The 13,143-nt window shown below is 34.5% G+C and overlaps 1 protein-coding gene across 4 annotated transcripts in view; it reads right to left on the bottom strand.

The window, feature by feature from the left end:
- The window catches only part of VPS13A (vacuolar protein sorting 13 homolog A), a 259,625-nt gene that overhangs the window by 183,562 nt on the left and 62,920 nt on the right, over positions 1-13,143 (bottom strand). For all 4 annotated transcript variants that reach the window (XM_058445730.1, XM_032164338.2, XM_032164339.2 and 1 more), the window contains exons 18-19: positions 6,011-6,200; positions 5,816-5,930 (exon numbers count right to left, since the gene is read on the bottom strand). In XM_058445730.1, the coding sequence (XP_058301713.1) occupies positions 5,816-5,930; positions 6,011-6,200 (305 nt within the window). The remainder of the gene's footprint in view (positions 1-5,815; positions 5,931-6,010; positions 6,201-13,143) is intronic.

Here is a 13,143-nt window from a genome sequence, read left to right as displayed (position 1 = left end):
TAGGCGTGGGCAAGGACTTCATGTCTAAAACACCAAAAGCAATGGCAACAAAAGCCAAAATTGACAAATGGGATCTCATTAAACTAAAGAGCTTCTGCACAGCAAAAGAAACTACCATCAGAGTGAACAGGCAACCTACAGAATGGGAGAAAATTTTTGCAATCTACTCATCTGACAAAGGGCTAATATCCAGAATCTACAATGAACTCAAACAAATCTACAAGAAAAAAACAAACAGCCCCATCAAAAAGTGGGTGAAGGACATGAACAGACGCTTCTCAAAAGAAGACATTTATGCAGCCAAAAAACACATGAAAAAAGGCTCGTCATCACCAGCCATCAGAGAAATGCAAATCAAAACCACAATGAGATACCATCTCACACCAGTTAGAATGGCCATCATTAAAAAGTCAGGAAACAACAGGTGCTGGAGAGGATGGGGTGAAATAGGAATACTTTTACACTGTTGGTGGGACTGTAAACTAGTTCAACCATTGTGGAAGTCAGTGTGACGATTCCTCAGGGATCTCGAACTAGAAATACCATTTGACCCAGACATCCTATTACTGGGTATATGCCCAAAGGACTATAAATCATGCTGCTGAAAGACACATGCACACGTATGTTTATTGCAGCACTATTCACAATAGCAAAGACTTGGAACCAACCCAAATGTCCAACAATGATAGACTGGATTAAGAAGATGTGGCACATATACACCACGGAATACTATGCAGCCATAAAAAAATGATGAGTTCATGTCCTTTGTAGGGACATGGATGAAACTGGAAACCATCATTTTCAGTAAACTATCGCAAGGACAAAAAACCAAACACCGCATGTTCTCACTCATAGGTGGGAATTGAACAATGAGAACACATGGACACAGGACGGGGAACATCACACTCCAGGGACTGTTGTGGGGTGGGGGTAGGGGGGAGGGACAACATTAGGAGATATACCTAATGCTAAATGACGAGTTAATGGGTGCAGCCCAGCAATATGGCACGTGGATACATATGTAACAAACCTGCACGTTGTGCACATATACCCTAAAACTTAAAGTATAATAAGAAAAAAAAAAAAGTGAACTTTATATTGTGGATATTTACTGTTTGGTAATTTTTTTAAGTAATAAAAGTTGAGGTAAACAAATCTTAGAGATAAAAAATCTCGAAATCTGAATGTCTATAGTGGGTTTCCAATATGATTAATTTGTATTTAACTATGAATTTTTATGAATCAAGAACAACTGACTAGAAGTAGCCTGATCTTATGCTTTGGTTTCTACTCAGCATATAATATAGCAATATACAGAATGTAAACTAGGAATGGAATTCCCAGATTTTAGCAAAGAATACAGGAATAAATGCAAACCCTATGGTTCCTAGAGGTAAGTTATTCATGTACAATCTAATTTAAAACTATTCAGATATAAAAACAGTAGAGAAAAATGAGCAAAAGCCAGAGAAGACAGACATATATATTTTGAAGAATATAACACACACTTTTCTGTGAAAAAAGAAAAATAATGAATCAAGATGCATATTACAATATAGCCTAACAAAAGACAACTAGTTAGACATTTCCTGAAGGTCTTATCAAAATGTGAAGTGATTTCTTGACTTACTTATCTAAATTATTTTATCTTAAGAAAGAGAACAAAGGAAAATGACATAGTATATCTCATATGTACCAACAAGGAAGCATATCTCATATCTACCAACAAGGATAAAGTGAATATAATAAAAATGGCAAGAGAAAAATCATAATTTCATGCCAGATTTTATAGCCACCAAAATGGGACAAATTCTGAGTTCAATTAGAAGTGTACTCCAGACTTAACAAAACCAGAATTTTAAAACTTTGACAATGAAATTGGATCTTACTCCAAAGAGAATTTCAGCCTCTCAGAACAAATGAAACAGAAGACAAAGACGGAGAGTCTAGCAAGAGTTCTCCTCACAAATCTGAAATCTTAAAGGACACTCACTCAAAGAAAGAATAATCGTGAAGTTAAACCTTCCTCTCCCTAAAACACTCTCACAGGGGGATGCAAACAAAGGCCATGAGAAAAATTAGGAGAAAAAGGTAATACCTCTGTGAATGATAAGTATGATATATTCCTCAAGGAGGTATGTAGCCCAGCAATTCTTTGGCAGTCCAGAATATCTTAAGCAATGAATTTAGTTATGCCACCAACATACCCAAGGTACCTGGCAGAAGAAATATAAATCTTCCCCGAATGAAGGCCCACTTATCTCAGGCTTCAGAGAATTCTCCCAAATAATATTCTAAGGAAAATGAGCAGATTACAATTAAAAATTACCAAGCATAAAAAGACACACGTTACCATAAGTACCAACAAAAACAAAAGACAGAAGATAGGAAAAACAGAACCACAAAAGTCTTCACATAACGGAATATCTGAAGAGAGAGAATTAACTGGTGAGACACAATATAAAATACTGTACTTATGATCTCTGAAAAAAAAAAAAAAAAGAAGACAAGTGTAAAGATATCCGTGGGAAATACAAAACCAAAAAAGAATGACAACACTGATTTTAAATTTAACAAAACAGAATTCCTAGAGGGAAAAATATAATCATTGAAATTAAACTTAATGAAGAGATTTGATACCACATTGGACATGGCTAAAGAAGGACTCAGTAAATTAGAAGATAAATTAGAAGAAATTACCCAGCATGTAATACAGAGAAGAAACACATGGAAAGAAAGCAGGATACAGAAGTTAAGGAGAATGGAAGATGAAGTAAGAAAGGCTAAAATTCATTTAGCCAGAATTCCAGAAGAGAATATATGTAAAGAGTTAGTGGCTAAGAATTTTCCAGATAGATTTTCTAGAATTCATTAAAAATCCCAGTACTCAGATTCATGAAATCCAATGAATCCCGAAAAGGATATATAAAGCAAATCTATAGCTGGATACACCAAACTGCAACAACAGAATACAAAAGATAAAAAGTTCTTAAATGTAAAAGAAAAGGATAATGTAAAAAAAAAAAAAACAAAAAACAAAAAAAACAGCAGACACACTGACACCTGAATTCTCAACATCAGTAATGAAAACCTAAAGACAGAATGGCCTCTTCAATGTGTTAAGGAGAAAATGAACATCAACCTTTAATTCTACATACAGTGGTATCATACCAAACTAATATGCAATGGGGCATGGTGGCTCATGCCTGTAATCTCAGCACTTTGGGAGGCTGAGGGAGATGGATCACCTGAGGACAGAAGTTCGAGACCAGCCTGGCCAACATGGTGAAACCCTATCTCTAGTAAAAATACAAAAATTAGCTGGGCATGGTAGCATACCCCTGTAATCCCAGCTACTCAGAAGGCTGAGGCAAAAAAATTGCTTGAACCTGGGAGGCACAGGTTGCAGTGAGCCGAGATTATGCCACCACACCCCAGCCTGGCCAACAGAGCAAGACTCTGTCAAAAAATAAAAATAAAAAAAAATAACAAAAACAAAACACAGATTTGCCACCAGCAGATTCTTACAAGAGGAAATATTTACAAGGGAAGTTTACAAATGAACTTCCAGGCCAGGCACAGTGGCTCACACCTGTAATCCCAGCACTTTGGGAGGTCGAGGCGGATAGATCACCTGAGGTCAGGAGTTTGAGACCAGCCTGGCCAACATGGTGAAACCCCGTTTCTATTAAAAATTTTTTAAAAATTAGCCAGACGTTGTGGTGGGTGCCTATAATCCCAGCTACTCAGGAGGCTGAGGCAGGAGAATCGCTTGAACCCAGGAGGCAGAGGTTGAAAAAAAAAAAAAAAATGAACTTCCAAAAGAAAGAAAATAAAATCAGATAAAAAGTGTAAGGTATAAGAGAAATGAAGAGCAAAGAAGGTAGTAAATGCACAAGTAATTGTAAACTACCATGAACTATATACATACAGTACAATAAAGTATTTTTTCAAGTAAAAAAATTAGTATATGGGGATGGTATATAAAGTTCAAGAGTACTAAAGTCCATATAATGACTAGAATATAAAAATATACAAAAATATATAAATAGGGGAATAAATATATAAATATATAATATATAAATATATAAATAATATATAATAAATAAATATATAAAATAATATATATAAATATAATATATATAATATAAATTAAATACATATTATATTTATAAATGTTATATATAAAAATATATAAATATATAAAATAATACATAATAAATATATAAAAATATATAAATAGAATAAAAATATAAATAGAATATAAAAATATATAAAAAATATAAAATGACTAGGAGAATATAAAAATGTATACTGTAATTTATAAAATAAAAAGAGATAGAGAATATTTAACTTCCCGATAGCAGATTGTAGGGAAGGGGGAAGAAAGGTAACCTAGAATTTATCCAAAGGAAGGCAAGAAAAATAAAACAAGGAAAACCAATTCAAAAGCACAAAATAGTATGTTAGGCATAAGCCTAAATAAATTAATTAAACGCAAACAGTAGATATAAATAAAAAATAAGCACCGTAAATCTAGATTGGAAAAAATCCTATTACATGTTGTTGACATGACACATCTGAAAACACAGGGAAAAAGTAAAAATATAAAAAAAAACATATACCAGGTAAATTCTAATGAAAAGAAACTTTGTACTTCATACTGATATCAGATCAAAAATAAAATAAAATAAAAAAGTACAAAGGGAAAAAAATTAAAGCATTAAAGATGTGGTTTATAGGAGGAAAAATAATTTACTCCTGCATATACTTAATGACAGCCTTAAAATTCATTTTTTTTAAAATTTTTTTTATTATTACTTTTTGTGTGTGTGGCAGAGTGTCGCTCTGTCGCCCAGGCTGGTGAAACCTGGTCTCTATTAAAACCCCATCTCTATTATGGTTTTGCCATGTTGGCCAGGCTGGTCTCAAACTCTGACCTCAGGTGATCCACCCGCCTCGGCTTCCCAAAGTGCTAGGATTACAGGTGTGAGCCACCGCACCCAGTCAAATTTATTTTTTTAAACAACCTGACAGATCTATTAGAAATAGAAAAATCTACATTGATAATGAGGTATTTTTCATGTATTTCTCTTAATAACTGTTAGAATAAGGTGACAAAAGGAGAAAAAAATCCAGTAAGGATACAAAAAATTTGAAGTACAGGATTAACAATCCATACCTAATGAATAGGTACAGATATGAAAAGACAGGCTTTCCAGCATATGAGCAACGTTTTTTTTAATATCATACATTGAGCTAGAAAACAAGTCCCAACCAATTACAAAGCATTAAAATCATACAGATAATCTCTATGGTCAACTATTTAATTAAAAAGTTCAATCCGTAATCTTAAACTTTCCCACAAAGAAATCTCCAAAACCAAGTGGTTTTACCGTTAAGCTCTGCCAAATATTTAAGGAAGAAATAATATCTGACCTTATTCAAACTCTTCTAGAGAATAAAAAAGGACAGAACTTTTTTCCCTGAGGCTGATATATCAAAATCTGGAACGCATTCTAAGAAAGGAAAAGGAGAGGCCAGTTTTTGTCATAAACAGAGGTCCAAGTACCCTAAGCAAAATTTTGCAACTAACTTAAATGTGGTTACTAGGTATGAACTTTCTGAGTGTAAAAAATGATTATGGTTTTAGCTGCCTTTAAACATAAAAGTACTAAATTAGTTTCTGTTAAACTAAAACCAGTCTAGAAATATGATAAATTTAAAATAAACTTTACTAAAAACATTCTACCATAAATAAAAGTTTAATATAGGATACAGTATTTAATTCACCAACATTAATATTGGCATTTACCTGTTGCTGTCTTATTGCGAAATTCTTCCAGTTTTGTCAAAGTTGCTGAAGTGAGCTGTGCTAGATGTACCTCTTTTGGAGGTCTGAAGAATTCCACTATACTATTCACTGTCCTCTGTTAAAATAAACATCATTAACACAAACTCAAAGCAAACTAAATTATATTAAAACTTAGTAATTTAAAAAAATGCTTACTGCATCATATATGATTTCTAAAGGTTCAGCTTCTATGATACACCTCTGAGAAACAGTTTCATCTAATGGATTTATCTCAAATGTAATTTGGAAAAGTGACATTGCATCATCCAATGAAGACAGGAGGCGGGGTTTTTCTGAATTATCTGGTAAGCCAGTAATATGAAATGAATCTATTTTAGTTTCAAATCTGCATTAAAAAAAAAGAAAAAAAGTCAGCAATCAGTAAAATTGTAAAGGATTTTGAAAATTGAAAATGATTTAAAAAATTAATGAGGACAACTTCACTTTGCATTTCTGACTCCAGTCCATTCCCATCAAAGAAGATATACAACAATTCCTCTAAATTGACACAGATTAATTCACAAAGAATCCTATTTGTGTTGATTTATATGTAAAAAAGTTATGATAAGCTAAAATTAAAATGACAGTAAATCTACAATGCTTAATGTAAAACTGAAAAGTTTTGCACATTTAACACAACTCTATAAACATGTTTTCTTCTAAAAATAAAAATAAACATTTAAAGGCCAGACATGTGGCTCACACCCGTAATCCCAGCATTTTGGGAGGTCGAGACAGGCGGATAACTTGAGGTCAAGAGTTTGAGACCAAACTGGCCAACGTGGTGAAACCCCATCTCTACTAAAAATACAAAAGTTAGCCAGGCATGGGGGCATGAGCCTGTAGTCTCAGCTACTCGGGAGGCTGAGGCAGGAAAATCACTTGAACCAGGGAGGTGGAGGTTGCAGTGAGCCGAGATCATGCCACTGCCCTCCAGCTTGAGCGAGAGAGTGAGACTCTGTCTCAAAAAAATAAAAGAATAAAATAAACATTTAAAAACCAAGGATGAGGCAGGACTTCGAGAATGACTATGTGAGGAGCTCAGCAACTCTTCTCCCCAGCAAACCAAACAGGGAAAGAACTGGTGAAAATTATAAAATCTCTGGAAATCGATCTAAGGGCATACAGCAAACAGAAAAACTTTTATTCAAGAAAATCTAGGCTGGGCGCGGCGGCTCACACCTGTAATCCCAGCACTTTGGGAGGCCGAGGCAGGCGGATCACGAGGCCAAAAGATTGAGACCATCCTGGCCAACATGGTGAAACTCCGTCTTTACTAAAAATACTAAAATTAGCTGGGTGTGGTGGTGCATGCCTGTAATCCCAGCTACTCGGGAGCCTGAGGCAGGAGAATCTCTTGAACTCAGGAGGCAGAGTGAGCTGAGATTGCGCCACTGCACTCCAGCCTGGTAACAGAGCGGCATTCCATCTCAAAACAAACAAAAAAATCTACTAAAACTTGATATGAACAGGGAGAGCCTGTGGCATCTGAGCTATGATCATCTCCCACCTCTAATCCCCACACCACATTACAGAAAATCTACATTAATATGGGTGCAACTAAGAAGATATCGTCACATGGCATTCTCCTCTTTATTTCTGTCTTCAAATTGTCTTCTCTAGTCTGTCTTATTTTCTGAGTCTGTGTCCAAATTTCTGTTTCCTTTGAAGAGCACACATCATTCAATTAGAGCAAACACTGATACAGCATGAACTCATTTTAACTTGATTACATCTGCAAAGGCTATTTCCAAATAAAGCTATATTTGCAGGTACTGGGAATTAGAAATTGACATAATGTTTTGGATGATACAATTCTACCCACTACAGTAGGTAAACAAATGGAAAACTACATCCTTCAACAATCAACAACTAACCATGGAGAGAGGGAAATCTAATTTCCACAGTTACCACATTATACCACTCAAAACATCAAGTTTTAAACAAAAATGTACAAAGCATACACAGAAAAGGGGAGACTAGACATTATGTTCACTAAGCCAACGTGTTAAATAAGCTTACAATCAAATACTAAATAAGCTTACACTCAAACACTAAAGAAAACCAGGAAAATAACATTTGAGCACAGAATATAAATCGACAGAAATTACTAAAAAGAACCAAACAGAAATTTTGAAGGTGAAAAGCCAATAGGAAAAATTCACTACCGATGTTCCTTGACTTATAATGGGGTTACGTCCCAATAAAATCATTGTAAGTTGAATATGTCATAAGTTTAAAATGCATTTGACATATCTAGCCTACCAAGCATCATAGCCTAGCCTACCCTACCTTAAATGTACTCAGAATAGTTATATTAGTCTACAGCTGGGAAAAATCATCTAATACAAGGCCTATTTTACAATAAAATGTTAAATAGCTTATATAATTTATTCAGTACTGTACTGAAAAGTGAAAAACAAAGGTTGTATGGATACTCAAAGTAAGATTTCTACTAAATATGGATCACTTTTGCACCATTCTAAAATCAAAAAATTGTAAGCTGAACAATCATGATTTGGGAACCATCTGCAGAGAGGTTTAACAGAGGATCTAAGCAGCCCAAAGAAAGAACCATCAAACTTGAATACAGGACAACTGAAATTATTGAGTCTGAGGAGCATAAAGAATAATGAAGAACAATGAACAGTGCCTAAAGTGGGAGACCATCAAGTGGAACAACATATGCACTACGGGACTCTCCAAAGGACATGAGAAAAAGAAAAAGACATTAAAAATACTGGGAGAAATAATGGCCAAAAACTTCTCAAATTTGATAAAGAACACAAATTTATACATCCAAGAAGCTCAAAGACCTCCAATTAGGATAAACTCAGAGACTCACACAGCAACATATTATAATCCAACTGTCAAAAGCTAAAACAAGGAAAATCTTGAAAGCAGCAAGAGAGAAGCAACTCATCACATACACAAGATATGTAATAGATTAACAGCTAATTTCTCCTCAGAAACCATGCAGTCCAAAAGGCAGCAAGATCATGTACTTAAAGCGCTAAATGAAAAAAAAAGTCAACCAAGAAATCTACATATGACAAAACTATCCCTCTAAAATGAAGGAAAAATGAACATATTTCCAGATAAACAAAAACTGAGTCTGTCTGTCATTAGTAGACCTGCCCTACAAGAAAGGCTAAAGGAAGTCCTAAAGACTGCAATGACAGGATATTAGATAGTAATCTGAAGCCATACAAATAAATAAAAAACTCTTGTAATTGTAACTACATAAGCAAATAAAAAAGCCAGTAATATTGCATTTTTGGTTTTTAATTCCTCTTTTTAATTCCTCTATAATTTAAAGACAAACACATAAAAACAAATATAAACCTAGACTAATGAACACATGTATGTAAAGCAGTGATTTGTGAAAATGATAACGTAAAGATGAAGAATGGAGCTGCATAAGAGTAGAGTTTTTATACACTATTAAAGTTAAGTTAGTGTCAATTCAAATTTGACTGTCTTAAATTCGGACTGTTAATTGTAATCCCTATGGTAGCCCTCAACAAAATGACTAAAATATGTTTGGAAAAAGAAATGAGGAAGAAATAAAAATATATACTCAAAAAAATTAACAAACACTAAGAAGACAGTATTGAGGAACTGAGGGGACAGAAGGTATAAGACATACAATAAACAAATAGCAAAATGGCAGAACTTCTTGGCTACCAGTAAACACGTTAAATGTAAATGAAATTAAACTCATCAAAGGAAAGATGCAGACTGGCAGAATGGATGAAAAAAACATGATACAACAATACAGATGCTCCTCAACTTATGACTAATTATTTCCCAGTAAACCCATCGAAAATATTCTAAGTCAAAAATGTATTTAATATACCTAGCCTAAGTCAGGGACCATAGGCATATTGCCTAAAAGAGACTCATTTTAAATCCAAAGACACATATGGGTTGAAAGTGAAAGGATGAAAAAAGATATTCCATGTAACTCGTAACCAAAAGAGAGCTGGGTGGTTATACTAACATATAAAATAATCTTTAGCCAGGTATGGTTGCTCACACCTTTAATCGCAGCTACTCGGGAGGCTGTGGTGGGAAGATCACTTGAGACCAGGAGTTCAAGGCTGCAGTGAGGCTATGACTACACCACTGCACTCAAGCCTGGGTGGCAAAGCAAGACCCTGTATCTAAATTAATGATTAATTAATTAACTTAAATATCTTTCAACAGAAAACTGTGACAAGAAAAAAAGTCACTATATTTTGATTAAAAGGCTCAATTCATCAAAGATACAACAATTATAAACATTTATACACCAAACGAAGTCCTCAAAATATATGAATCACACCTTGACAGAATTAAAGGGAGAAATAGCTCACAATAACACTTAGAAATTTCAATCTCCCACTTCCATTAAATGAGGAACATTTAGGCAGAGGAACAATAAAGTAACAGAGAACCTAAACATTATAAACCAACTACATGTAACAGACAAATATGGACTACTCTACCCAACAACAGCAAAATACATTCTTCTCAAGTGCAAGCACATGGAACATTCTCCAGATTAGACCAAATGTTAGGTCACAAAGCAAATCTCAACAAGTTTAATAAGAAAATACACCAAGCATCTTCTCCAACCACAATGGAATCAAATTAGAACTCAATAGAAGAAAAACTGAAAAATTCACAATTATGTGGAAATTAAACACTCTTAAGCAACAGGTTAAAAAAAAATCACAGGAGAAATCAGAAAATATGTTGAAATGAATGCAACTCAAACACAATATTACAAAACATACAAGATGTATCCAAAGCAGTTCTCATAGGGAAATTTTTGTCTGCAAATGCCTACATTAAAAAAGAAAGATTATCAAACCCATAACTTCACTTTACACTTTAAAGAACTAAAAAGAGAAGAGCAAATTAAACCCAAAGCTCACAGTATGAATAAAAAATACATATCAGAGTGGAGACAAATGAAATACAGAAAACAAAAACACCAGACAGAATGAAAAAAATCAAAGTTGCCACTTTGAAAAGGTTAACATATTTAACAAACCTTTACCTAAAATAACAACAAAAAAAAACTAAAGATGCAAATATCTATAACTAGAAATCAAAGTGGAGGCATTATGACACACCATAGAGGAATAAAAAGTACTACAAAAGAATACTGCAAAAAATAGTACCAACAAAATAGATAAATGAATAAATTCCTAGAAACATACAAATTACAAAAACTGCCTCAAGAAGAAATAGAAAATCAGATAACTAATAGGAAGTAAAACCTTTCTATAACCTTAAAAACCTATAGTAAAATTTACTGTAACTTATAGATCCTACTTATAAACCTATAAACTATCAGTAAAACTTTACTATAAACTTTAGTACAGTAAAACTTAGTATAACCTTTTAAACTTACTTATAGTAAAACCTATAACTAGTAAGGAGTAAATCAGTAACCAAAAACTCTGAACAAAGAAGAATTCAGCTGATATGGTTTGGCTGTGTCCCCACCCAAATCTCATCTTGAATTGTAGCTCCCATAATTCCCCCATGTCGTGGGAGAGACCTGATGGGAGGTAACTGGATCAAGAGGGTAGGTTTTTCCGGTGCTGTTCTCATGATAGTGAATAAGTCTCACAAGGTCTGATGGTTTTATAAAGGGAGCTCCCCTGCACAAGCTCTCGCTTGCCTGCCTCCATGTAAGATATGACTTTGCTCATTTGCCTTCTGCCATGATTGTGAGGCCACCCCAGCCATACCAAACTATGAGTCAATTAAACCTCTCTCCTTTATAAATTACCCAGTCTCAGGTATCTCTTTATTAGGAGCATAAGAACAGACTAATACAGGGACCAAATAGCTTCACTAGTGAATTCTACAAAATATTTCAAGAAGGATTAATAACAATCCTTCTGAAATTCTTCATAAAAACAGAAAAAGCATCTATTTAGCATGTATTTAAATGGAAAGATACCCCATGTTCACAGAAGGCTTAATATTGTTATTATGGCAATACTACCAAAAGCACTCTACATACTGAATGCAATCCCTATCAAATTTCAAAGAGACACTTTCCAGAAATGGAAAAGTGAATCCTCAAATTCATAAGGTCTTGCAAGCAACCCTTGAACAGCTAAAACATTCTTGAAAGAGCAGAACAAAAGAGGGAAGACACTTCCCAATTTCAAAACTTACTAAAAATCTGCAGTGATCAAAACAGTACGATATTGGTATAATGATAATCATGGTGAAAGTCTAGAATAAAAATGAGATAGAATTGAGAGTCCAAAAATAAAGCCATACATACATCTATGGCTGATTTTCTTTTTTTTTTTTTTTTTAATTATACTTTAGGTTTTAGGGTACATGTGCACAATGTGCAGGTTTGTTACATATGTATCCATGTGCCATGTTGATTTCCTGCACCCATTAGCTCGTCATTTAGCATTAGGTATATCTCCTAATGCTGTCCCCGCCTCCCCCACCCCCCACCCCACAACAGTAACCGGATTGTGATGTTCCCCTTCCTGTGTCCATGAGTTCTCATTGTTCAATTCCCACCTATGAGTGAGAACATGCGGTGTTTGGTTTTTTGTCCTTGCGATAGTTTACTGAGAATGATGTTTTCCAGTTTCATCCATGTCCCTACAAAGGACACGAACTCATCATTTTTTATGGCTGCATAGTATTCCATGGTGTATATGTGCCACATTTTCTTAATCCAGTCTATTGTTGTTGGACATTTGGGTTGGTTCCAAGTCTTTGCTATTGTGAATAGTGCCGCAATAAACATACGTGTGCATGTGTCTTTATAGCAGCATGATTCATACTCGTTTGGGTATATACCCAGTAATGGGATGTCTGGGTCAAATGGTATTTCTAGTTCGAGATCCCTGAGGAATCGCCACACTGACTTCCACAATGGTTGAACTAGTTTACAGTCCCACCAACAGTGTAAAAGTGTTCCTATTTCTCCACATCCTCTCCAGCACCTGTTGTTTCCTGATTTTTTAATGATGGCCATTCTAACTGGTGTGAGATGGTATGTCACTGTGGTTTTGATTTGCATTTCTCTGATGGCCAGTGATGATGAGCATTTCTTCATGTGTTTTCTGGCTGCATAAATGTCTTCTTTTGAGAAGTGTCTGTTCATGTCTTTTGCCCACTTTTTGATGGGGTTGTTTGTTTTTTTCTTGTAAATTTGTTTGAGTTCATTGTAGATTCTGGATATTAGCCCTTTGTCAGATGAGTAGGTTGCAAAAATTTTCTCCCATTCTGTAGGTTGCCTGTTCACTCTGATG

Source organism: Hylobates moloch, unplaced genomic scaffold, assembly GCF_009828535.3.
Source record: "Hylobates moloch isolate HMO894 unplaced genomic scaffold, HMol_V3 SCAFFOLD_10, whole genome shotgun sequence".
NCBI classification, from domain to species: Eukaryota; Metazoa; Chordata; class Mammalia; order Primates; family Hylobatidae; genus Hylobates; species Hylobates moloch.
The sequence above is the reverse complement of the archived record's forward strand: the minus strand, read 5'-3'. Positions and strand labels throughout refer to the sequence as shown.